This window comes from Glycine max, chromosome 10 (genome assembly GCF_000004515.6).
Source record: "Glycine max cultivar Williams 82 chromosome 10, Glycine_max_v4.0, whole genome shotgun sequence".
Taxonomy (NCBI): Eukaryota; Viridiplantae; Streptophyta; class Magnoliopsida; order Fabales; family Fabaceae; genus Glycine; species Glycine max.
The window spans coordinates 42501278-42523265 of NC_038246.2; the positions used below are offsets into that span (position 1 = coordinate 42501278).

At 33.4% G+C, this 21988-nt stretch overlaps 4 protein-coding genes and 1 long non-coding RNA gene across 5 annotated transcripts; 2 read left to right on the plus strand and 3 right to left on the minus strand.

Moving 5' to 3' along the window:
* Positions 1-1658: 1658 nt before the first annotated feature.
* On the plus strand, positions 1659-6121 carry LOC100808041 (uncharacterized). The gene is made up of 4 exons (XM_006589258.4): positions 1659-2205; positions 3797-5038; positions 5122-5192; positions 5767-6121. The coding sequence occupies exons 1-4, from the start codon at positions 1762-1764 to the stop codon at positions 6065-6067; spliced, it is 2058 nt and encodes a 685-aa protein (XP_006589321.1). The 5' UTR covers positions 1659-1761; the 3' UTR covers positions 6068-6121.
* Positions 6122-7031: 910 nt separating this feature from the next.
* On the plus strand, positions 7032-12268 carry LOC100808570 (uncharacterized). Its single transcript, XM_003535413.4, has 8 exons — positions 7032-7499; positions 8222-8361; positions 8509-8608; positions 8735-8833; positions 9743-10090; positions 11026-11118; positions 11224-11430; positions 11849-12268. The coding sequence occupies exons 1-8, from the start codon at positions 7173-7175 to the stop codon at positions 12104-12106; spliced, it is 1572 nt and encodes a 523-aa protein (XP_003535461.1). The 5' UTR covers positions 7032-7172; the 3' UTR covers positions 12107-12268.
* Positions 12269-14515: 2247 nt separating this feature from the next.
* On the minus strand, positions 14516-16338 carry LOC121172896 (uncharacterized). The gene is made up of 3 exons (XR_005886677.1): positions 16153-16338; positions 16014-16061; positions 14516-14811 (listed from the first exon to the last, which is right to left on the minus strand). It is a non-coding gene; the product is annotated as an uncharacterized lncRNA (long non-coding RNA).
* Positions 16339-16748: 410 nt separating this feature from the next.
* Positions 16749-18087, minus strand: LOC102669652 (uncharacterized). The gene is made up of 6 exons (XM_026124253.1): positions 17969-18087; positions 17761-17906; positions 17319-17365; positions 17071-17227; positions 16958-17002; positions 16749-16890 (listed from the first exon to the last, which is right to left on the minus strand). Exons 1-6 carry the CDS (start codon positions 18085-18087, stop codon positions 16790-16792), a joined length of 615 nt encoding a protein of 204 aa, XP_025980038.1. The 3' UTR covers positions 16749-16789.
* Positions 18088-18688: 601 nt separating this feature from the next.
* LOC100815350 (peroxidase 5) lies at positions 18689-20242 on the minus strand. Its single transcript, XM_003536216.5, has 2 exons — positions 19866-20242; positions 18689-19767 (listed from the first exon to the last, which is right to left on the minus strand). Exons 1-2 carry the CDS (start codon positions 20079-20081, stop codon positions 18997-18999), a joined length of 987 nt encoding a protein of 328 aa, XP_003536264.1. The 5' UTR covers positions 20082-20242; the 3' UTR covers positions 18689-18996.
* Between the last annotated feature and the right edge of the window lie 1746 nt (positions 20243-21988).

Consider the following 21988-nt stretch of genomic DNA (forward strand, 5'->3'; position numbering starts at 1 on the left):
TGATAATCTTTGCATGTAGAACTAATATATTTGAATCAATCATCTCCTCTCTTATCATATTATGAGAATAAACTCATGGTTTTCATTTGTTTTACTAACTGTATAACTTTTTCTCTAACTAATGTCTCAGAGATGAAAGAAGGAGAACTATAATAGTATTAGATTACTTGAAACATAATTTTAAAAACAAAGCATTTGATCGGCCCGATCAAAGCATTGAATTACTAAGTCAATAATAAAAAATAAATTTTATGATTCAATGGTGACTTTATAATTAAGATTAAGTATATATAATATTTTTATGGTTCAATTGTTAAATATATGCTATGGTGTAGTGTTAATATGCTATTCCAAGTTAGTGCCTTGTCCCAAGTTAGAGCTTGGCTACCATAATTTTAACATTTTATCCATATTTTTTTTTGCCATTGCTTGCAATGAGGCCCACTACACATGTTTTCATGCGATTCAACTTGACCTACAATCAACTAGGCCAAATTGACATGTGGTCTATTGGTCCAACCAACAACCCAGTCAAGTAGATTGAGACACAATAGGCAAATGACATGTCTGATCCAATAGTTCAATCAAACTAGTTGATCCACCAAGTCCCAATCAAATCGGTTGGCTTAGTCCAGCTTTTAAAATTACAACTTGAAGTAAGGGCTGAAAAATAAAATAAAAATTGAAGGCTAGATGTTAATTAAGAAAAAAAAGAATCATTAATCACCACATTCAAAGATAAATAAACATGATTGTAGATAAATATTTACATGTGTTTGATTTCATGTTAAAAAATTGGTTATGATTTAAACTTAATTTTGAGTTGAAATAATTTTAAGTAATCTTTTTACTGAGTTAATAATTATGTTTAATTTTATTACTATTTTTTGGATAAAAATGAAATATCCCTTTGTCAGGAGCCACCATAGTTTTTCTATGTGCATGTACTTAAGATGGAATCTTGACCACTCAAGGAACAATTAATTGCCAATTGCATCAACATATAAAAAATTTATTGGCTTAATTGCAAACAACTGAAAATTTATTATTTTGTAAATTTTATCATTTAAATTTTATTTTTACAAATTTTACCACTTAATTTTTATAATTTTGTAGATTTTATTTAAAGTTTTTTATTTCACAAATTTTACCTTCTAAATTTTAACATTTTGCAAATTTTATAATCCAAATTTTTGGTTTTTTTTTTTATTTTACAATCATGTTGATAACAAAAAGATATAAAAAATTATTTTTTCAAATTATTTTACATCAGTTATAGTTATAACCTATATAAAAAAATCAATTTTCTACATGACAATTATAACCAATGTCAAAAGTTATAATCATCTAAATAAATAATTTATGAAACCACCTAATATATAATTTTACAAAATTACTTAGTTTTGTAAAAAAAATTCGTCTACAGTAGTAAAATAAACAAAAATTAAAAACTTGAGTGATAAAATTTTTAAAAATAAAACTTTAGTGATAAAATTTGTAAAATAATAAAAGTTAAGTGATAAAATTGGTAATTAAACCAATTTTATTAATAGCAATTTAAAAGTTAAAATTATTTAAATATAAATCACATTATTTTAAAATTAATTTCAACAAATAATTTTGCAAAATCCATTTTCACTCACCCTTATACTCTCCTGCACCCGAAAGCAGTCAAATTGACTCAGTACAGTTTCGAGAGCTTGTGTTGTGTGGTCTCTTGAGTTTCCCGCCTTCAGTGAGGTCAGAGGCTATGGAAACCTAATGGAAGACGCAAAGAAATTGTACGAATCACTCTCCAACGCCACCGCTCAAGATCCAATAATCCTCAAAGACAAAGACCTTCGCAGCGTTTGCGAAACCCTCTTCGACCAACTCAACTCCACCTTCCGCCGATTTTTCTCCGCTCTGCCTCTGCGCCACCATGACCCTCACGCTTGGTCTCTTCCGCCTCCGTATTCACGGCTGTGGCCAATTGTTGAAGACCTTTCTCTCGTTCTGCGCTGCTGTCTTCTTCTCCTGACGCTCCCGCACTCCGATCAGAAGTTTCTCCTCCTCAAGTGCCGTTCCCTTCTTCGCGTCTTGAACTCCTTCCTCTCCCTCGATGTCGCCGAACGTCGCGGCTTGCGCTTCCGCAACTTCCTCTCCGAGGACGTGGACTTGGAGCTTCCTGATTCTTACGGTCCGTTTATATGCGCGCTGCTTGAGGTAGGTTCGGTGTTGAGATATTTATTATATATTGTGTTTTTCAGCTATATGTTCCAATTAATTGCTTGATGTTATTGTATATGATAATTTGGTACCTAATTATACATGTAGCTTCTAATTAGATGTGGCTTTTGGTTTGAGTTCTTATACATTTAGCTTCTAATTAGATATAGCTTTTGGTTTGAGCTCTTATTTGCATACAAGTTTTGTCTATTATGTTTTTAAATCTAGAAGTCTAAGATTTCTGTTATTGTTTTTGTTCTAGATTTAGGTCTTGTTTGAATAAATTTATCTATAGGAGAAGAAAACAAGAAGGTAAAGTGAATTGAGTTCTTGCATAAGCTAAAAAATCAACTTATGCACCTGACTTTTATTGAAGCTCTTTTCGTTTAACTTTTTCAAAAGTTAATTGCAGAAGTTGATTTTAGTTTATGGAGAAGCTCAAAGCATTTTGCCTTCATATTTTATTCTCCAATAAATGTTTATGGGGAATTTTAACCATACAGAGTCTTAGTATAGACTACTACATGGATCAAACAATGCTGTTAGACTCTGTGATAAACATTTTTTTCCTGAAGCTACATAGAGTGAAGTCTTTTTTGTGGTTTCTCTTAAGATTTTCCTTCTCCTTTTTTATCTGATTAATTTCTAGTTGATTTGTGTTTTACTAAAACCATTACTAGTCCGCCTCTGACATGACCAAAATCAGCTTGGGGCCTGAGACAACTTTCCTTCATCTTCTCTCAGATGCAATGAAATTGTTCCTATTCTTGTCTTTTCCAACTCAGCATTCTAATCTCCACTACACTTATGCTTTTTCCCTCGTTTCTATTTTGTTGCCTAGTGTAACCTTTTTGGACAGATGTAATGTGGCAATGAGATTCTGATTTTAATTTGATGGTAAAGTCTTCTAGTTTCTGGAAATAAAGTATAGTGGAGAGAAATCAGGAAATGGGAAAAAATAGTTTTGTTTCATCAGTTCACTTGAGTTTGAGTTTTTAGTTTCAACTTGGACGGAACCAAACGTCTATGTGATAGGGATTGTTACGAAAGGGGTTTTTCAGTGCATGAGGCTTCTACTTGGTGAGGTCTGGGGAGGGTAGATATACACAGTTTTACCCCTGCAGGCAGGGTGGTTGTTTCCAGGATTTGAACTTAACTTCCAGGTCACCAGGCAACAACTTACTGTTGTGCCAAGGCTTGTCCCTCTAATATTAATTAGGACAAAACTTACACACAGTTCCATAGGTGTTGTATGTACTGTTCTCCAATTATAGTTGGAGTGTCACCTTGGTAATGCGAAAAAAGGTTTGCTTTAATAGATTATGCATATTATCGAGGTGAAACTCCAATTCTAATTGGACAACAACACATACTACACCTATAGAACTATATGTAAGTTTTTTCCTATTGATGATTGTTACATCATATAAAAAAATATTTACATGTCTGTAGTCATCTAATAATAATATTCTGATATATGCCATTATGTTTAGTTTTGTGCATTTTAAACATCTGCCACATGGAAATTTGTATATGATTCTAATTCTTACTCGAGTTCTATCCATCTAAATTGAACTTGTTATATCAGGTATTTGCAGATGAACTTTTAAGACATCAATCTTTGAGAAGACATCTTATGATTGCTGATTCAGTGGCTTCCACCTGTGAAAAAAAATTTGTGTGCCATTTCAAACAAGGTGATATTGTCAGTGTCCTGGAGGTGATAACTACCCATTTCATCGTGTCAGTTTCTAATGAGAAAGCATTTGACGATTTCACAAGTGGATTATTTTTACATTGTAACAAGGATTTTAGATTTCCTAAACTTAGCCTTGCGCCCTCCATGATGTTGCTGATTGACCCTGTTGTGCTTTCTGCACCAAAGATGTTCCAGGCACACATATTTTCAACAGTTTCTAAAGCCATTGGTTCTGGCTTATCTTCAGAGATTTTAGCTCCAGATATGAATTACCTCCTAACAGCACTTCAAAAATCTGTTGTCTTGTACTCTACACATGTGTCTAGTTTGCAAATAGATGGCTTTTGTGTTGAGTTGAAATGTTCCTATAATTCATACCTGGTTGAGAGAGGTCAGCCAACTTTTGAATCTTATATCCAGCAAGGCACAAGGAACAGATTAAATCAAGTCTTATCAAAATCAGATAATTCATGGGACTCCTATCAATTCAAAATGTCTTCCAAAACAAAAGCTGACCTTTTGGCTGAGTACATTGCATTTATGAAAGAGAGACAGTACATATTTATTGATTCATGCAGGGACGTGACTACCTCAATCTTAGATTGTATTATCCGTCAAGCTTTCTCTCAGGACACCACTGGAGATGCAGTATACCATATAAAGGAAAATACTAGTGCCCAAGATATATGCCTTCTTGCAGCCATATTGAAGTTGATGAGTGTTTCATTGCTACAGGCAATTAAGTATCTAAGCAATGGTAGTGATTCAGATTGTTTAAAAACAATGGGTAGTGCCTCTGTGCGTGAGAAATATGATTTCTTGATCAGCATCATTGACCTTTTTCAACAATTTAAGTTCTGTTTACCAATTCAAACTTTATTTAATAATGTGATGAAAACTCAGAAATCAAATTACAAAGTCTCCAAATCAATGCTTGTGCACTTTATAGGCTTGCTATCTATAAGTTTTGGCAATGGACTTGATTTGCTAGCTAAGGGGTGTATACTCGTGCTTATGGCACTGATGTGTCTATTTGTTTTTGAAGAGGGAGATTTAGTTGGTTTGGGGTCATTTAGGGGTCTGCCATTGCAACCTTGCTCGTCTGAAATTCCATCTGATAAGAGTGGAAAGGTGAATTGTGCCTTCAGTTCTAATGAACTTAGAATCTTAAATTTAGTTTATATTGCATGCTAAATTATCGATAAATGTTGCAGGGGGCTAGAGATAAGCGATCTGTCTATACAGTTGCAGCAGAGTTTCGTAGAATTCGAGAATGTAATTTAAGGTACATATGGTATCTCTTTCTTTTTGGCCTTTACCTGATGCAGTCTTTTCAAGTTACATATTCTTAATTTCTCTATTTACTAATATCCTTCCCCTGCCACTTAGGCTTGCTCAAGTGAATGGAATGGTAGGGTTTGAGTAGCCATCATAAGTTCATTAATTGTTAATCCCAAGAAAACACCATTCTGTGCAGGCTATGTAGTTTGAGGCCCACTCATTTTGCTGTTAGTTGTTTGTTTCAATCAAGGTTTTGAAATACCCTGTAGTTATGGCCTCTTTGGAAACTAGAGGATTATCCTTTATTAGATTAATAAATTATATCATACTTCTATTTGCTTATCTGGGAACGTGGGGTACATAAATCTTGAGGGATTCCATTTAGTTTAGCATATTAGTGTTACACTCAGTTTGGGTGATTCCATTTAGTTTAGCTTAACAGTGATTTTACTTGTGTTATTTAGATTGCATCAATTAATGTTATGTTATATTATTCATGGTTTTCACCCATGTGTCCTGGAGTTGATTGGTTTTCATTTTTAAATTTTGATACTATTTTTCTTTTATGTTTTCTTGAGGGCTGAGCCATCGGTTTCCTTCACCTCCTATAACTTAGAGGTCGGAACAGAGAAAAGCTGCAACGGGGGAATGTTCCTTAATTGCATAATAGAAGACCCCAAAAAATTGTCCGATTATGATGAACTTGCAGATTTCCTTGAGTGTAAGACGGGGAAAAATTATTCCAAGTGGTTGAATGACCGAGAAATATATAGAAACCGGAGGTATCAGAAAAAAATAGATTTAAGGAAAAATAAGAAGAAAACATTCTGGAACTTTACGAAGCATAAAAAAATTGGCAAGTCGTTGAAGCGACCTTAATTTGTACATTTGTGAAGCATTGGAGTTGATAAATCTGATCCATGATCTTTGCCCTGTGTTCATGTGAATTAATAACCTATTGTTTTTTGGGCTCCTTGCTTGTGTTAGCTAAATTTTAGTTCAAAGATTTATACTTAATAGATTTGCTCGATAGGAAGCAAACATATTTTTCTTTTTTTCACTCCTGAACAGCAACACTTTCACTGGATATAAAATAAGAGGGTGGAAGACGGGAGCTCACATTTATACGCCATTTTTCATGTAAATAAATTTGAGGAGAAAGTGGCCAACAATTTATGATCCAACGACAATGTAATTTTTTTAATACTGAAAAGACATATATCTATTAGTATTACACCCTTCTTTTGAAATACATGCTTGATCACATTATTTTGCGTTGACAAACGTCACGTAACAATACTTTTAAAATCATTTAATCTTATCCAACTTATCTATTTTACATACCCATACCGTGAACTTTTCTTTTTTCTGTTTTTCTCACACGCATAGCAGTACGTGAACAAAGATTAAAAAGTTCGACGTCACATAGTCCCCAAAAAAAGATAGAAAAACGCAGGACACGCGTTTAACGTTTTCTTAGGCGAAATTCTATTTTAATTTCATTAACATGTAATTAAGAAAAACTAGTATATTAATCCGTTAATGGGATATAATAAATGTTTATTTTATACAACTAAAAAATTACAATTTTAATAAATAAATATTTTTAACATAAAAATTATATTTTAGAACTGTAAGAATAACTTATATTGTATATTTTTTTAATTATTGGCCATTTTTTTTTATAAAATTAGGAATTTACTTTCAAGTTTTTTTAATTCAAAAATTTGTAAATAGTTCAGGAAGATGCCGATTAATTTAATTTCGTCATTAGAAAAAATAATATTTAATGATCAGTAATTAATAGAGTATTTGATATAGAATTGGAAAGTAGTAACTAGAAAGCAATTAAGGGAAGCTTTAACAAACCCTTGAAAGGAGCAACTTGTTAGAGTGATCGGATTGAAAACGAAACCACGAGTCTGTGATGTGAATGTGATGTGACTCTATTAGTATTCTCCATTTCCATTCCCATTTCATTCTCATGGCACCACCATCCTCTCCTCCGCTCGTCGACAACTCCGACTCCGACGCCGAGGGCCGCCTTCGCGAAGCGGAGGAGCGCTTCCGCGACGCCATTGAGGAGCTCCAGCGCCGGCAGCGCCGCGCCGCCGCTCACGCCCAGCAGCACTGCCGCGTGGACTCGCCGCCCTGCGATCACGGCCCCGACGAGTCCTGCGTGGCTCACGCCATTGGCAACCTCTGCCAGACCTTCCTCCTCTCCTATGGCGTCAGAGTCGGCATTGGCATACTCCTCCGCGCCTTCAAGCTTGTTCGAGGCCAATCCTACTCCTCTCTCCTTGATCTCAAGGTCAGTTCATGTCAAATCAGGGTTCCGATTCTCCGTTCTTTTTCCGTTTCTTAACAACATTGATTTTTGTACTTCACTCAAATTTTTGTCCACGTGACAGATTTGGTGTTTGTTTAGCTGAAATACTTTTTGCTCCTCAAATTCGGAATAGTTTGGAATAGTTTAAAGTGGATTTTAAAGCAACCGCGCTTTCGATTTTTCTTTATTTTAATATATTCTGTTGAAATTGATCAAGCAGGATGTTATCAGTTTGTTCAATTAGTTTGTAGTTAATATTATCGAGTGGAATTGTTGAATGTTTGTAGGTTTCAGTTGTTGTTAGTTAATATTATGTTGCATGAAACTGTAAAAGTATTGGCTATTGGTATACTCCCTCCGGTCTCAAATATTAAAAAAAAAAACCGATTGACGTTGATCACATTTTATTGCACCAATCTCAATTAAAAATTATTTTTTTCTAAACTCATCTTTCATTGGAATTTGTATAAGGAATAAAAAGGAGTCATTGTAACTAAAACCTCAATTAAATGAATGGTATTTTAGAAATAGTAACATTAAATGAGCTAAAATTAGTTGAAATTTTCTTACATTTCAGATCAAGAAAAAATTATTTTTTTTCTTCTTATATTTGAGACTGGAGGGAGTATGTTTAGCTTATCTGTTTTTATACAAATACAAATTGGAGAACATATGAGGTTATGGCTTTTTTGTTTTGTTTCCAGCAACTTGTTTCAGAAAAAGATCTGATAGTAAGGGAAGAAGCATGCCGCATTGGTTTACTTTTTGGTGGTTTCACTGGATCTTATCATGCTCTTAGATGCTTGTTGCGAAAATTGAGAAAGAAAGAGACACCAGCTAATGCGTAAGTTGCAGCTCAAACTGCTTTCTGGATTTATTTTTGTAGCTTCTCAGTTAATTTTTTTTAAGCTTTTGTTTTGGATATTGTTTTGTTGTTTGTGTTTGCACGCGTTGCTTATTTATGACTTTGTTTAAGGGGATGATGGCGCAGAATTTTAGCAGGTTTAATAGCTGGTTTCTCAATTATGGCATTAAATGATTCAAATAGGAGACGCACACTGGCTTTATACCTGTTGGCTAGGCTAGCCCAGGTATTTGAAAGTGCATCCCCAAAATGATTTCTGAGCAATATGATTTACATGGATGTATTTAATGCTTTTTTAGTCTCTTGAAAATGATCTGCATCTGCCAGGCTAATACATATTCTTGTATATCAGTGTGCTTATAATTCTGCAAAATCTAAGAACAAGTTTCACCTTTGGGGGAGTCATTGGAGACATGGAGATTCATTGCTGTTTGCCCTTGCTTGTGCACAGGTATTAAAACCTCAATCTGACTTTTCATGCTAGGGTTTTATTCTTAACTATCACCCTTGTAATATTTATGTGTGCCTAATAATTGATATCAGGGTAATAGCCATAAAACAGGCGGGAAGCATTTTTATGAATAGAAGCAAAACAATGTTATTTGGTGTGGAAGCTTTTTTATGTTGTTACAAATGCCTCATAACCAAAATCATAGTGAGAGAAAAAAAAGAAGAATAGGTGACTGACAAAGTACAACATTTTTTTCTTTCTTTTCTGACAAGTCATTTTGCTAGAACACATCTCTACTATTTAGCATTTTCTTTTGAATAGCTTAGACAAGCCACGTGGGGATGCTTATTCTGTGTTAATTTTAATAAAACCAATTCACTGATTCTACCTAGTGAGATGAGACTTGGTTGTTGTACAAATGAATGAAAAGAGAAGTATAGAGATTTAGGGAAGGAATGAATTACAATGGGGCTTATCCGCTTTCTCAGGCTTCCTGTGTATTTACACAAAAAAATACAATGGGTGTAAATGAAGTACAAGTTTTACACAAAATCTGTAAGGCAGGCACCACTAGATGCCCAACCCTCCTGGTGTGGAATTTGTTATCATCAGATCTTGCATGGAGGCTTAAAGAAGAGTCACTAACTAGCTTTCTGATTATGCCTAATGTGCATATACCACCCCCATGCCCAAAATGTAAAGTATAAATTGCCTTGTATAACTACTAGTTAGGCTTTAACTTGATTATTTCTAGTGAGATGCTTTATGGGTTCCTCAATGCCTGTAAAATATTCGTCATTATGGTTTTCATGTAAATCTTATTTTTATTTTTTTGTCTATAGCATCTCATCTTGTGTGATGTTTCATGGAATTACTTTTAATAATTTTACAACAAAAAATGTATTTCAGGTTATGTATGCCTTTGTAATGCGTCCTGAGAGCTTGCCAAAATCCTATCAAGACTTCATTCAAAAGACTGGGCCAGTTGCAGAGCCTGTATACAAGGCTGTAAGGGATAGCTGTAGAGGTCATTCAGTTGATGTTGCTTCACTACATGCTTATTTATCTCGTGTAGGAAAGATCGACTATGCAAAGTTGGAAGAATTTCCCTCCATAATTCCGTGTTCCCTCATTCATCCAGTAACAAATTCATGCTTAGCTCATCAAGGAAATGCAACATCATTAACGTTTAAGAAAACATTCCCGCTTTACTTCTCTTTGACCTTTGTGCCTTTTGTTGTTCTGCACCTTCAGAAGGTATTCTCTTTCCAAATTATTTATGTTACTTGTATATCTGCAAATCAAACACTTGCATAAATGATCAAGAAAATAGTGTTATGTAAAAAGAACATGTGCATAATTTGTAAGTGTTTGCGGCAAGTGTCATTTCTAAGTACTCTGGAAGATTAATACAGCTAAGTAAATTGCTTGTGGCTAGGTTCCATTTTTTTTGTGAAAATATAAAAATTTAGATTTAACTTTTATGCACTGTCAGTGTAAAAGTTTTTACTTTTAACACTGTCAATTAATTAGAAATCATGATAGGTATAACTTTCTAGGTAATTATTGTAAAACTGAACAAACTTACTATATATGATACTTTGTGATAGGATGACAATGTAAAATTACTTTACACTGTTTACTCTATGCCCATTACTTTGTTACTTCCATTCTAGTTTTAATTTAAAGTAATACTCATAATAGACATTCATGTTTGAAATTGTTATTTTTCTTTTTCATGCAATTTAGTATATGAGAATAATTAAATGAAGAGCTTCTCAAAGTTCAATACTAATTCCTAGTTTCCTAATAATGATTTCTTTCACATAGGCTCCATATCTCCTTACTACTATAATGCACTTGTCCAGGTGCCTCAGTTCCCAAAGTATGAATTAGTTTATTCTTGATCTTTTTCTTTAATCAACCCTTGTGATTTTTTTGGTATTTCAAATGTCATTGCATGGTTTTAACAATGAAATAAATATGCTGAAAACCTTGCAAACTTTGTGATTGAGTTGTTTTTGTACTTTGAATAAGATAATGAACTGATAACTAACTGTAAGTATATTGTCTTCTGGCTAGATCCACCATTGTCACAACTCCTGCTTTTATTGCTGACATTTCTGTAATTTTTGTCATTGCCTTTGTTATTTTGAAAATTTCTTTTTGCTAATGAGAAAATTTATGTTCAGTTCACTGATGCTCCTTTCCGCACTTTCTGGCTTGCCATTAAAGGTGCTGTTCGCTCAACAACCTTTTTGTCTGCTTTTGTTGGAATCTTTCAGGTGTATTTTTGCTGTTGTTCTTCTTCTCATTGCTATTATTATAAATCTGATTTTTTTATAGATAAATGTAATATTAATGTTCTTTGTGCCTTTCTGATTACACAGGGAGTCATATGTTCACATAGAAAAGTTTTTCCAAGAGATCACAAGCTTGTATATTGGATAGCAGGTGGAATAGCTGCCCTATCTGTGCTATTGGAAAAAAAAGCTAGGCGTGGTGAGCTAGCTTTATATGTTCTTCCCAGAGCAGTAGATTCATTATGGTATATCTTGGTGAACAGGCACCTCCTTCCAAATATCAGGAATGCTGAGGTATGCCCTCTAGTTACTTTGCACTGAATTAAAGGAAACCCTTTTCTGATCTGTTTTTCTAGCATCCTCCGAAAATAATTTTCTAGAACTCTAGTGCCAACCATACTTTTTTATGAAATGAAAGTCAGTTTTTATGGTTGATACCTCTTTAGATGCTTCTTTAGTTCCAATATCTATCCGTGCAGTTAGAGAATGTGAGAGTTTTATTAAACGGGATAAGAACAATATCTCCCACCATGTCTCTAGTGGCAGTATGCTTGTCTTTGTAACTCATTTATTTTGTCCTTTTCTTTTTCATACCTAACCTTATCTGTGATACATGTTTTCATTTTTCTGTATGGTAGAGGAGATTGAGTAGTATGCATACCCTTGTATGACACATAGAAATTGTTTCATTTTATGCTTTCAACTGGTACAGGTTTTCTTGTTTTCTCTTTGTATGGGAGGAATCATGTATTACTTGGAACATGAGCCAGAAACCATGGCTCCATTTCTTCGGGGTCTGATCCGTCGCTTCCTTGCCAGCAGAATCAGCAATCCAAGCCCACCTAGTCAGACTGCTTCCTACACATACCTGCAAGCTCTTGATGGCATAACAAAACCAGCATTACAGGAGAAGAGGGATACTGAATCTTCTTCCCAAAAGTACAACCTTGAATCTATTCCTGGGCTTTAACGTTGTTTTTTGGGTTGGGTTGGTTATAGGTTATCTTGTATCGGGAGCCAGATTCAATATTTGGTTCCCCATTTTTTTATTGATTGCTAATGAAGGTGCTCTCAATGTTTAAAGCTTTCTAATTATGTGCGAAAATAAATAAGTAAAAAGAACATGATCTGATAATGCCTTCAAATTTGATTCAGTGCTTGATGGAACAATTGATTTACACGATCACATTCCGGCAAATAAGGTGACCATAAAAGACTACCCCACCATAACAAAAAGTTCAAATCGACAGTTACAGCTTTTATTCTTATGTGGATTATATTGGTTTGAAACTTCAAGATAAATTTATTAAAGTAAAAGGGGGCGAGCGGATTTAGAATTCTTAATCATTTATTTGAACCTTTTTAGTATTATAATTAAATTGTTCTCGATAAATGATTTTTTTATTCAAGTTGAATTTGGCCAATTTGAGGTTCTAATAGTCATCCTTATTCTAACTACATATAATATAACGTACTATAAAATGGAGTTATATATTTGAGGAAGTGTGGGTGAATTGTGAGGTTAAATTAACTACGCTAAACCTAATTTATTTTAGGATCCATGATGCCTGCATTTATGATTTCTGAGCACCAATTCTTTTCTTTTAACAAATGTGTTTTAGTTTATTGTGAAGTCTATCAATGAAATTAGGGATGGATTTAGAAAATTCCCTTAGTGGGAGAAAAAAAATAATTTATAATATTTTTTTTATAGAAACAATATTATAAATTTTTACAAAATACATAATATTATAAAAAAAATTAAAAATACTTAAATTTGTACCCATTATAATTATCTTTTATATATTTTTATATTTTAAACATGTATAATTTTTTTTATTACTATTATAAAAAATTAAGTTAAAGTGGTAAAATTAGTAATATTAATTTATTTCTTATAACCTTTTACATTAATTCATTTAAAAAGTTATCTTATTGGGGTAATATTTTTTTATGGGGACAAAAATTAAAATTATTAAATATATTGAGTATAAAAATTCATTTAGTGGAACAATTACCCCCACAATCTTACAGGTGGATCCGTCCAGAATGAAATACTTATTCATTTGTCATACAAATAGATGCATCCATAAGTCTAGTAACATTATAAATCATTTTGCTTGGTGGAAAAAGTTATCTCAATTTTATTAATATTATAAAACAACACTCTTTATATCTTTTAAATTACGATTAGTATCATTAAAAATAATCAGCACTTAGATTATTCAATTTTATAGATATTTTAATTTTTTTAAAAATTATTACTTTATATTAAAATTAATTAATTTAAATATTTTTTATTTATTTTTGAAAAAATATTATTTTTGTATAAAAAGACGGAATATAGTATGAGATTCTTTTTTTTGTTCAGCTTTTATCTCACCAAATAAACTACCAAACACAAAGTCTTAGTGATTGGAAAACGTCATGAATAAAAATATCATTCTTAAAGTTATTAGAAATAATAAAATTATGAGAGTGATTCATTAAATAAAACATAAGACATACAAAAATTATTGTTTTTAATAAATTTTAATTTATAAAAGGTAATGTGTTCTAAAATGTGTTAGAAATAGGAATCACAACAGTGAAGCGGGAATATAGCAGCTCTAGCTATCCATTATTTTGGAAAAAAAAAAATCGTTTGGTACCTGTCCTATATTTGTGTAGGTATTTGTTAGGTGGATAATATGCAAATATTCCTTATCATATCTAGGGGTGGGTAAACGGGTCCAAGTCACGAACTGGCCCGCGGGGCTTGTGGTTCACGCGGGTTACGGATCAATTTTTTTAAATGATTCATGGTTATATCATATTTTTGGGTCCGTCCCGCTTAACCTGCAGATTATGCGGGTTTGACCCGTGGATCAATGAATTACTTGTGTAACCCTGACCCAATATAGTAGGTTTGATTTTCTCTTTTTTTACTTTCAACTTTTCTTTTAAAATAACACATAAATAAATATACTAGATAAGATAAAGATTTAAAGATAAAAAATAAAAAGATTTAAATTAAAAGATGATAAAGATAAAAAAGATAAGATAAGAAAAATAAAAGATAACAAAAATAAAAGATTAAAATAAAAAAGATAAGTGATAAAATGCCATCAATTTTCATTTTCTATCTTAGGGGGTGTTTGGTTTGCATTTTCATCCTCTTGGATGTGTTTGGTTTGCATTTTCATTTTCTATTTTCTCTTAAAACTGTTTTCATTTTTCAAAATATTAGAATTCTGAAAACATGTTTGGTTTGACTTCTTGTGTTCTGTTTTCAGAAAAATAAAAACACTGAAAATGTATGATATATTGACTTTTTGTCTTTTTCATTTATTTATTTTTAGAATTGCTTAAAATTACATTCTTTGTCATGACATTTTCATTTTACCCGAACTAAGGTTCCTATTTTCATCTAAAAACACTGGAAAAAAAATTTTTGTTTTCATTTTGTGATTGTTTCCCGTTTTCATTTTCACTAAAAATGTTTTAAAAAATTCAACCAAACACATTTCCATCAACATTTTATATGTTCAGTGAAAATGAAAATAGAGAAAACAGTCAAACCAAACATCCTTTACTAATCCTCTTGGGCCTAATGTGTTGGGCTGTGTCCCTATCATTTGCCTTCTTCTCTTCTTCTTGTTCTTCCTCCCTCCGCGCTGTAAAGAAGTGAAACGCCTGCGAAAAGGAGCCAAATCACGAATGTGAGTCCAAACTTGGAGAGATTTCAGAAAAGAACAAATGAGCATTTGACTCAGGCTCATTTGAACATAAAGGGCAAAGGGAACCCTTGTTCAAAAAAGCAACTTTGTCAAGAGTAAGCAGCCGATTCCTTTTAGCAAGCCACAAAATGAAAGACATCTTAGGGGGGATTGCTGGGTTTCATATAACAGAACACCAACTAACAGTAGGCTTGACACCTCTAATGTATTCATAGACTTTGCCAACAAGGAATTGTTCATTGGTGCTCCAAGATTGAATCCTCTTAGACACTAAGTACTTCTGCGTATGCACCTATAAATCTTCTTGGGAAATCTATCATTTTAGTTTTCAGTTTTTTTTTTCTTGTTGATGTTTTACAAAATAGAAGGATGGGTTGAGGCAATGGAGACAGGATACAAGGAGACTAATGAACAATTTCAAAGGATTAAAGACATGTTAACTGAGTTATTGAGAAATATTCAGTCAAGATAGGGTTGAGGCAATGGAGACGGGTACAAGGAGACTAATGAACAGTTTCGAAGGATTGAAGACATGTTAACTGAGTTATTGAGAAATATTCAGTCAAGATAGGATGGAGACAATTGCATTGAAATAGAGGGCGGGTATCCAAGGAGACAGTGAACTAAGCTGGGAAAGAGGAAGCAGAGAAGATGACCAATTTGGGAGTCCAACTATCTTACAAGTGTGGGAGTTTAATTTTGTTTTGTGTGGTGTAGATTTGATTGTACATTGAATATAAGAGAGTAACAAAATTTTAAAATTCTGTTATAAGTGCCTAGCCTATGTGTGAAAGGTTGTTGCTCTGTTTTGCTTGTATAAAAGGACATACATACATCTTAATAATATGTGTGTTTTTCATTCTATCATTTTTCTGTCTCTGGTGCTATTCCTAGTGTGTAGGTGTGCAATTTTTTGCTTGAAATAGTGAGTGATACACAAGTGAATGCGTGAGAGAGTGAATTGCATCTCTTGCAATTGAGCGAGAAATAGTGTGTTCCAACAACAAGCTCAATGCAAATGTTAACTTATATACTCTTCAAAGACTTTTTCTCCTAGGCAATGTGAGACTTATTCTTTTAAAATATCAATCTTTTGAGATACTCGGGTTGTCACATCATAGATTACGATCCTATAGTGGATTAAAGAATTTTTCACACCTGTTGCAAGAGCTGCTGTATCACTTCTATCTACCAATGGTGCGGCATCTACAAAAAGAAAGTTTGGTTTCAGTATGCATTCATTATAACCAGGTAGATATTTTATAGACACAACATGGACTATGGAATCAAATACTACCCTCAGACTCAGTTTCCGTCGTTGGAACCTTCAAAATATCTATCACTTTTCGGTAGAGACCCTGGCAATGATTCTTATGTTATAAGAATTGTTTGAATTACTATAAAAATTGTTTGAATTGTTTGCATATAGCAACAAAAATATATTTCAGTTCATAGCACATATGCTTCAGAATGTGAACTAAAGTTAAAGTTGATCAAATTCCATAGTTAAGAAATCAGCGATTGGAGAGTTACAACCTCTTGAACCAACAGCGAACTTGAATGTTCATGAATTGCTTTACGCCTATACATAAGAGCAATGCTTGTTAAGGCAACCCCCACCCTAGGATGTTTAGAGTCTTCAACAAATGGACAGAGCCACAATACATTAGTCAATATGCCATCATCGAGCTCGGTGATAAATATTGTAAATTGAGTTTAGGTATAAGACAAAAAGAATAGACAAGTCACCTCCATAGGCTTCCTCTGCCCTACTTAATGCCTGTGTCAAATGGTGCTCTGTACTAAAGTAGCCACTGAAACAACAATAGTTATATTAGTGATATATATATCACTTAGGGCAACATATATGGACCCTACAATTAATTCGTCCACGCTCATGTTACCTGCTCCTAAGTATGGTCTGCCAGCATTTTTTACTTCAATAGCACCTTGTACGACATTTTGGTAAACCTCCTTTGCCATTGATAGTTCCCTATCTTATGTAGGAATTCCGCATATGATAGACCAGCAGTACCTACAAAACCAAACATCAATTCGGTGTCGAAGAATGCCAGCTCCAGTACCTCATGAAAGGAACATACCATCACAATACTTCTCACGGAGAGACTTGTCGAAGAAATCTTCAGCTGCACCAAGCACATAATTAGCACTCATCAAGTGTAACAGCAACAAATAGATAGACCTTAAGCACAACCTGAGTCAGCATTGCCATTGCCAATTAGCCCTTTTAGTGCTTTAGCACAAACAAATTGTGCCTCATAATCTATAAATCGTGACTCATATTCTAGTGGTTTTTCTTGATTCTCCACCGTCTTCATGCACTTATCAGCAACCGCTGCTGCCAAATCATCCTACATGAAAAAAATAACACTGAAAAAACATGAACAGTGCTGCAAAAAGCAGCCAAACCAAGCATTTTACAATTGTTATGCAAATACCAACCTGCCTCATCAATAGATGAAGCCCAGCCTGAGTTTCAAGAGCAGCAACTACAACAAAAATCCAACATAGAACTAAAAATTGTTGGCATAATAATAATAATAATAGGAGAGGTGTTAGCAACACATTACACACTCTTTATTATTGGTTAAAATTTGTTAAAAACTACAAAATCATAACTAAGATTCATTGAATAAAAAGAGAGATCTACACAATTTTATGATTTTCAACAACTCTTAGTCGATAATAAAGAGTGTGTTAAAAAGAATATAATACAGACATTTTCTCAGCTACTTGATAATAACAACAAAAATAAAAAATAACAGCAGCAAGCAGCAACCAACAAAAGGCAAACACACACACACACACACACACACACACACACATATATATATATATATATATATATATATATATATATATAATTTATTTAAAAAAAACTTACCTCTAACACCCAAGTAAGAATTTGTTAACTCTTGAACACCCTCTAGCTTCTCAATCGCTTCAGCGTACTCTCCTCCGAGAGAACAATCGTCCAATGAAATATATATCTCCAATGAGTTCAAACAATCGTCCAAATAAAAATATGAGCTCCAACATGAGAATAAAGACACACACCGATGAAGGTAAGCAAACAATCACAGAGAATATACCTTTCAAACAACAAAGTGGACATAGCAAGCGTGGCCATTTCCTTCGAATTCTCTCGCTTTGGCTCCTTGCCCTCAGTCAACTCATTGGTAATGCAAATCTTCAAAACAGACAAGCCCATCCTGTACGCCCCAACTAGAGAAACAGACAAAAAACCAAAAGGACATTAACTTTGACTGAAAAACACAAATGTGTCACCTAAAAACAAGGTTTCTGAAAAAAATAGCGAAAACGGGTGCCACACGTGAATGATCGGAACGATGAAGCGGGAATTGGAGAGAGTCTTGTGGGGAATAATGGGTTTGCAGTGAGGGCAGTGGAAGAAGAATGCGAATTTATTTATAATTTCTCAAAATTTTAAGATTATCCATGAGTATTGCGGTATGATGTTTCCGTTACACAAAAGCGAATGCGAATTTATTTATTTTTTTGCACAGTACTATTGAAGTGGATCGGTCCACAAATGTTAGTGTGGATTAACTCTCTCGTATGAAGCATCATTCGGAGAGGACTCTTGAGTTTTTCCAGTTAAATAACCCAATTTGACACGACCAGCAACAAACATCTCGACAACTTGGGACCAAAGGGGATAATTCGCACCATACAGAATAGCTGTAGGTTCTGGTGCAAAACTCAGGGTTTGAACGTTGGAAATAGGGGTTACTCATGGCAGCAAGAAAAATAAATTCCCGCTCTGATACCAACTCAAACATGGTATAATGTTGGCTGTATCTTATTTACTGTGGTCAAAGACTATATAATTACAATACAGGATCAAAAACATAAATAAGGAAAGGAAGAATAAATCGATGCACATATTCTGTTCCCATAATTACATTATATATTGCTACCAATTAAAACATAATTACAGCCATGATTCACGCCAACATAAACAAGTATTAAAAAATTCAAAGAACGAAACAATTGGCAAACTCACCATTTTTTTTTTGTCCAACAATAATGAAAAGAATGCAATATATAAGAAACAATTGAGTTTGGTTTCAAGAAGAATGCAGCAGCTGTGAATTAATTAATTAACAAGGCTGCAACGTCTCCTTATCTCACCATCGGAGCCCGTAAGCACTTCTATGGAACCCATTTGCACCATTGCCTTGGCAAACTTCTCAGCCCAACTAGCACCATTGTTGGCATTGCTTTGAACCATTTCCCTTGTGGTTTGACTGGTGTACAAAGTCTGATCTGATGTGAGGAGGCCACGGTGGTTGATCAATCCCTCATAGTATTTGTTGTCCAAACGAATGGGAGTGGAAGGATCAAGAGACACTGTTGAATCTATGGTGGAAGGTGGTGCAGGACAATTGCTTTTCAACGTTTCAGCATATGAAGAGTCCATAGAGGGATCTTGTGTGACTGTGTCATTGAAAGAGTACAAGCGCTTGGAGAAGGCAGAACAATGCGAGACACCAATTGAATGCGCTCCTGAAAGTGTCACCATTTCATCTGCTGACAAGCCCTTTCGAGAAAAATTACTAACAAGTTCATGGGCACTGGAGGTTGGGGCAGGCAGATTCCGTGGCACTTCATCAGCAATGGAGATGCGTCCGTCTCTGCGTCCAGATGGTACGTCGTAGTTTATGCCACCAACTTTGAGAGCACTGTCTCGTGCTGCGAATGCCAAAATGTCTGCACACGATACCGTTTGAGGGCATGCAGCCTCTAATTGGGTCTTGGCCTCCTCAATCACCTCGAAGCCACGCAAGCTTGGGTTGTTGGCAAAATGGTCTCTCTCGGCTACTGGGTTACCTGGGGTAGATGCTAGTAACACGGAACCATCGCAACCCTGTATATACATAGCAGTTAAGAATAGAGACTTAATTTGCAATCAGAAATAGTAATAGAAATAATAGTTTTAACATGGTATATAGGAAGTGAACCTACCCTGACAAAGCAATCATGGAAATGCATTCTTATGAGACCCGCAGCTATGCCGGCGTTGTCTGAAATTGCTTTGTTTACTGTGCTTCTCACTATTTCCTCGGCAGATGGACACGTGGAGCTGTAGAAACCCACTTTCAGAGATGCTGAAGCCAATGATGAAACACTTAGAATCAGAACCAAACTTGAAACCATTTGAAGCATGCTAGTATTATCCATTGCTTGTTTTGGTAAATAATGGTAGTGGGAAGATCGGCACTCGTGCGTACAGTATAGATATGGTTGGAATTTGGAGGTTGTGTATAAATTAAGGACAAGACAAGGAAGAGAGTTGCTATATATGTAAGTGTAGTTGTATATATGTTGTTGAGTATGAAGGACGAGGTGGAGAGAGCCTGAGCTCAAGCGAATGTATTTATAGGATCGTTTTGAAAGAGGTGACTAGTGATGAAGTTTTGGTTTGTCAAAAAATTAACTAAAACGTGTGCTTTGTCAATCAAATTAAATTAAGATAGCAAGTAGTTGAAGTTGTTTTGTCTGCTGTTGAACACTTCTCTGCAGGCTCAATTTTATATATGCCTTTATTTTAGACAAACATGTTATATTGACCACTAGCAAAATACTAAACTAAAGTGAGATGACAATACCAGCTTAACTGAGTCCTGCGGGAATTTTTCTTCCTTTCGGTGTCTGCATCTGTGTGACTGATGGCATTTAATTAGTACAATTTGAGCAAGTCTTCAAATTTATTCCAATTAATTAAGGTAGGGCTTGGTAATTAACCGCTAGCTAGCCACTGTATGTTGCATGAACAAGTCCACAACATTGTTTTCTTTTTGAAACTCCAGCTTCCTTTTCCTGTAAAGTACAATTAAAAAATGGCCATCTAATATCCTTTCTACATTCTAGAGATACCAAAGAATAAATATCAATTTTCATCATTAAATTTGTTGGGTATTAATAGTGAGGTTTTTAAAAGATAAAAAATTAAAATTTTGTTTTTAAATTTGTAAAAAATATAATAAATTAGTCACACTATTAGTTTTTCTATTTACTCAAATAATTTTACCTATATACACTTTGGATGATGATGTGACATTCACATAACTTATTATCATTTTAACTTTTGAACTTAATCACCTACTAACTTTTAAGTTCTTGAAAGTACTTTTAAATTTTCAATTAAGTCTCATGTTGCATAAAATTATTAGCATAAACATTATTATATTTTTTTTCACTTTTATTATTTTTTCAATTTTATTATTTAAATTATACTATAAATATCAAACTAATTTATGAATGGTTACATTGCAATAATAAGTACTAAATTTATGACATTACTAATAAGATTTTATAAGATTTCAAATCAAGATATTATTTTATATGTTATTAATATGCGTAAAAATGTTAGATTAATTAATTAATTAATCTATTTTATGGAATAATGTTAATGATGAAAAGACAATTAAAAAAATTTGACAATCAGAAAGGAACAAAAATAAAAATGTTAGAATCATTTTTTTTGCATACACTTATGTCATCTATTGTTGGTGTTACCCTTATAATATTATTTGGCAAAATTTTAACTTAATAAAATATAATAAATAAATTAATAGTGATTTCAAAATATAAAATATAATATTTTTTATTTCTATATTTGATAATTATTTCATTCAATTTACATCACTATAAATAATTGTTATCAATGTAAACAAATATCATTTATTATCGTTATGCTAATAATCTATATGTAGTGTTAGATTTAATTAAAAATTCAAAAGTAATTTTAAGAATCAAAGTGACAATACCTAAGTAAGTTCAGGAACTATTAAGTTTGGAGATCAAATCGAAAAATTAACTTTTTGACATATGACAATCACATGAAGACTATCAATTGTCAAGTCATCAAAAATATCATGTAAGCGTAACAGTTTGAGTTAACATAAAATACTGATAACATGACTAATTTGTTGTAGATTCATGGACAAAATTTTATTTTTTTTCATCTTTCAAGAACAACCTAACTATTAGCTTGACAAAAATAAATATTTACCCGATCCTAAAATATAATTTTGTCACGAAGAAAAATTTAGATAAATTCAAAATAAATATTATATAAATAAAAA

Bases quoted from the DNA above. Each gene is read 5' to 3' on its own strand.
- LOC100808041 (XM_006589258.4), top strand. From the start codon at position 1,762: ATGGAAGACGCAAAGAAATTGTACGAATCACTCTCCAACGCCACCGCT. The intron at 2,206-3,796 runs GTAGGTTCGGTG...TTGTTATATCAG, and splicing joins TTATATGCGCGCTGCTTGAG to GTATTTGCAGATGAACTTTT. The intron at 5,193-5,766 runs GTACATATGGTA...TGTTTTCTTGAG, and splicing joins ATTCGAGAATGTAATTTAAG to GGCTGAGCCATCGGTTTCCT.
- LOC100808570 (XM_003535413.4), top strand. From the start codon at position 7,173: ATGGCACCACCATCCTCTCCTCCGCTCGTCGACAACTCCGACTCCGAC. The intron at 8,362-8,508 runs GTAAGTTGCAGC...ATGATGGCGCAG, and splicing joins AAAGAGACACCAGCTAATGC to AATTTTAGCAGGTTTAATAG. The intron at 8,834-9,742 runs GTATTAAAACCT...AATGTATTTCAG, and splicing joins TTGCCCTTGCTTGTGCACAG to GTTATGTATGCCTTTGTAAT.
- LOC102669652 (XM_026124253.1), bottom strand. From the start codon at position 18,087: ATGGGCTTGTCTGTTTTGAAGATTTGCATTACCAATGAGTTGACTGAG. The intron at 17,907-17,968 runs GTATATTCTCTG...CTCATGTTGGAG, and splicing joins TCCACTTTGTTGTTTGAAAG to CTCATATTTTTATTTGGACG. The intron at 16,891-16,957 runs GTATGTTCCTTT...TTGGTTTTGTAG, and splicing joins CCGTGAGAAGTATTGTGATG to GTACTGCTGGTCTATCATAT.
- LOC100815350 (XM_003536216.5), bottom strand. From the start codon at position 20,081: ATGGATAATACTAGCATGCTTCAAATGGTTTCAAGTTTGGTTCTGATT. The intron at 19,768-19,865 runs GTAGGTTCACTT...ATGTATATACAG, and splicing joins TCCATGATTGCTTTGTCAGG to GGTTGCGATGGTTCCGTGTT.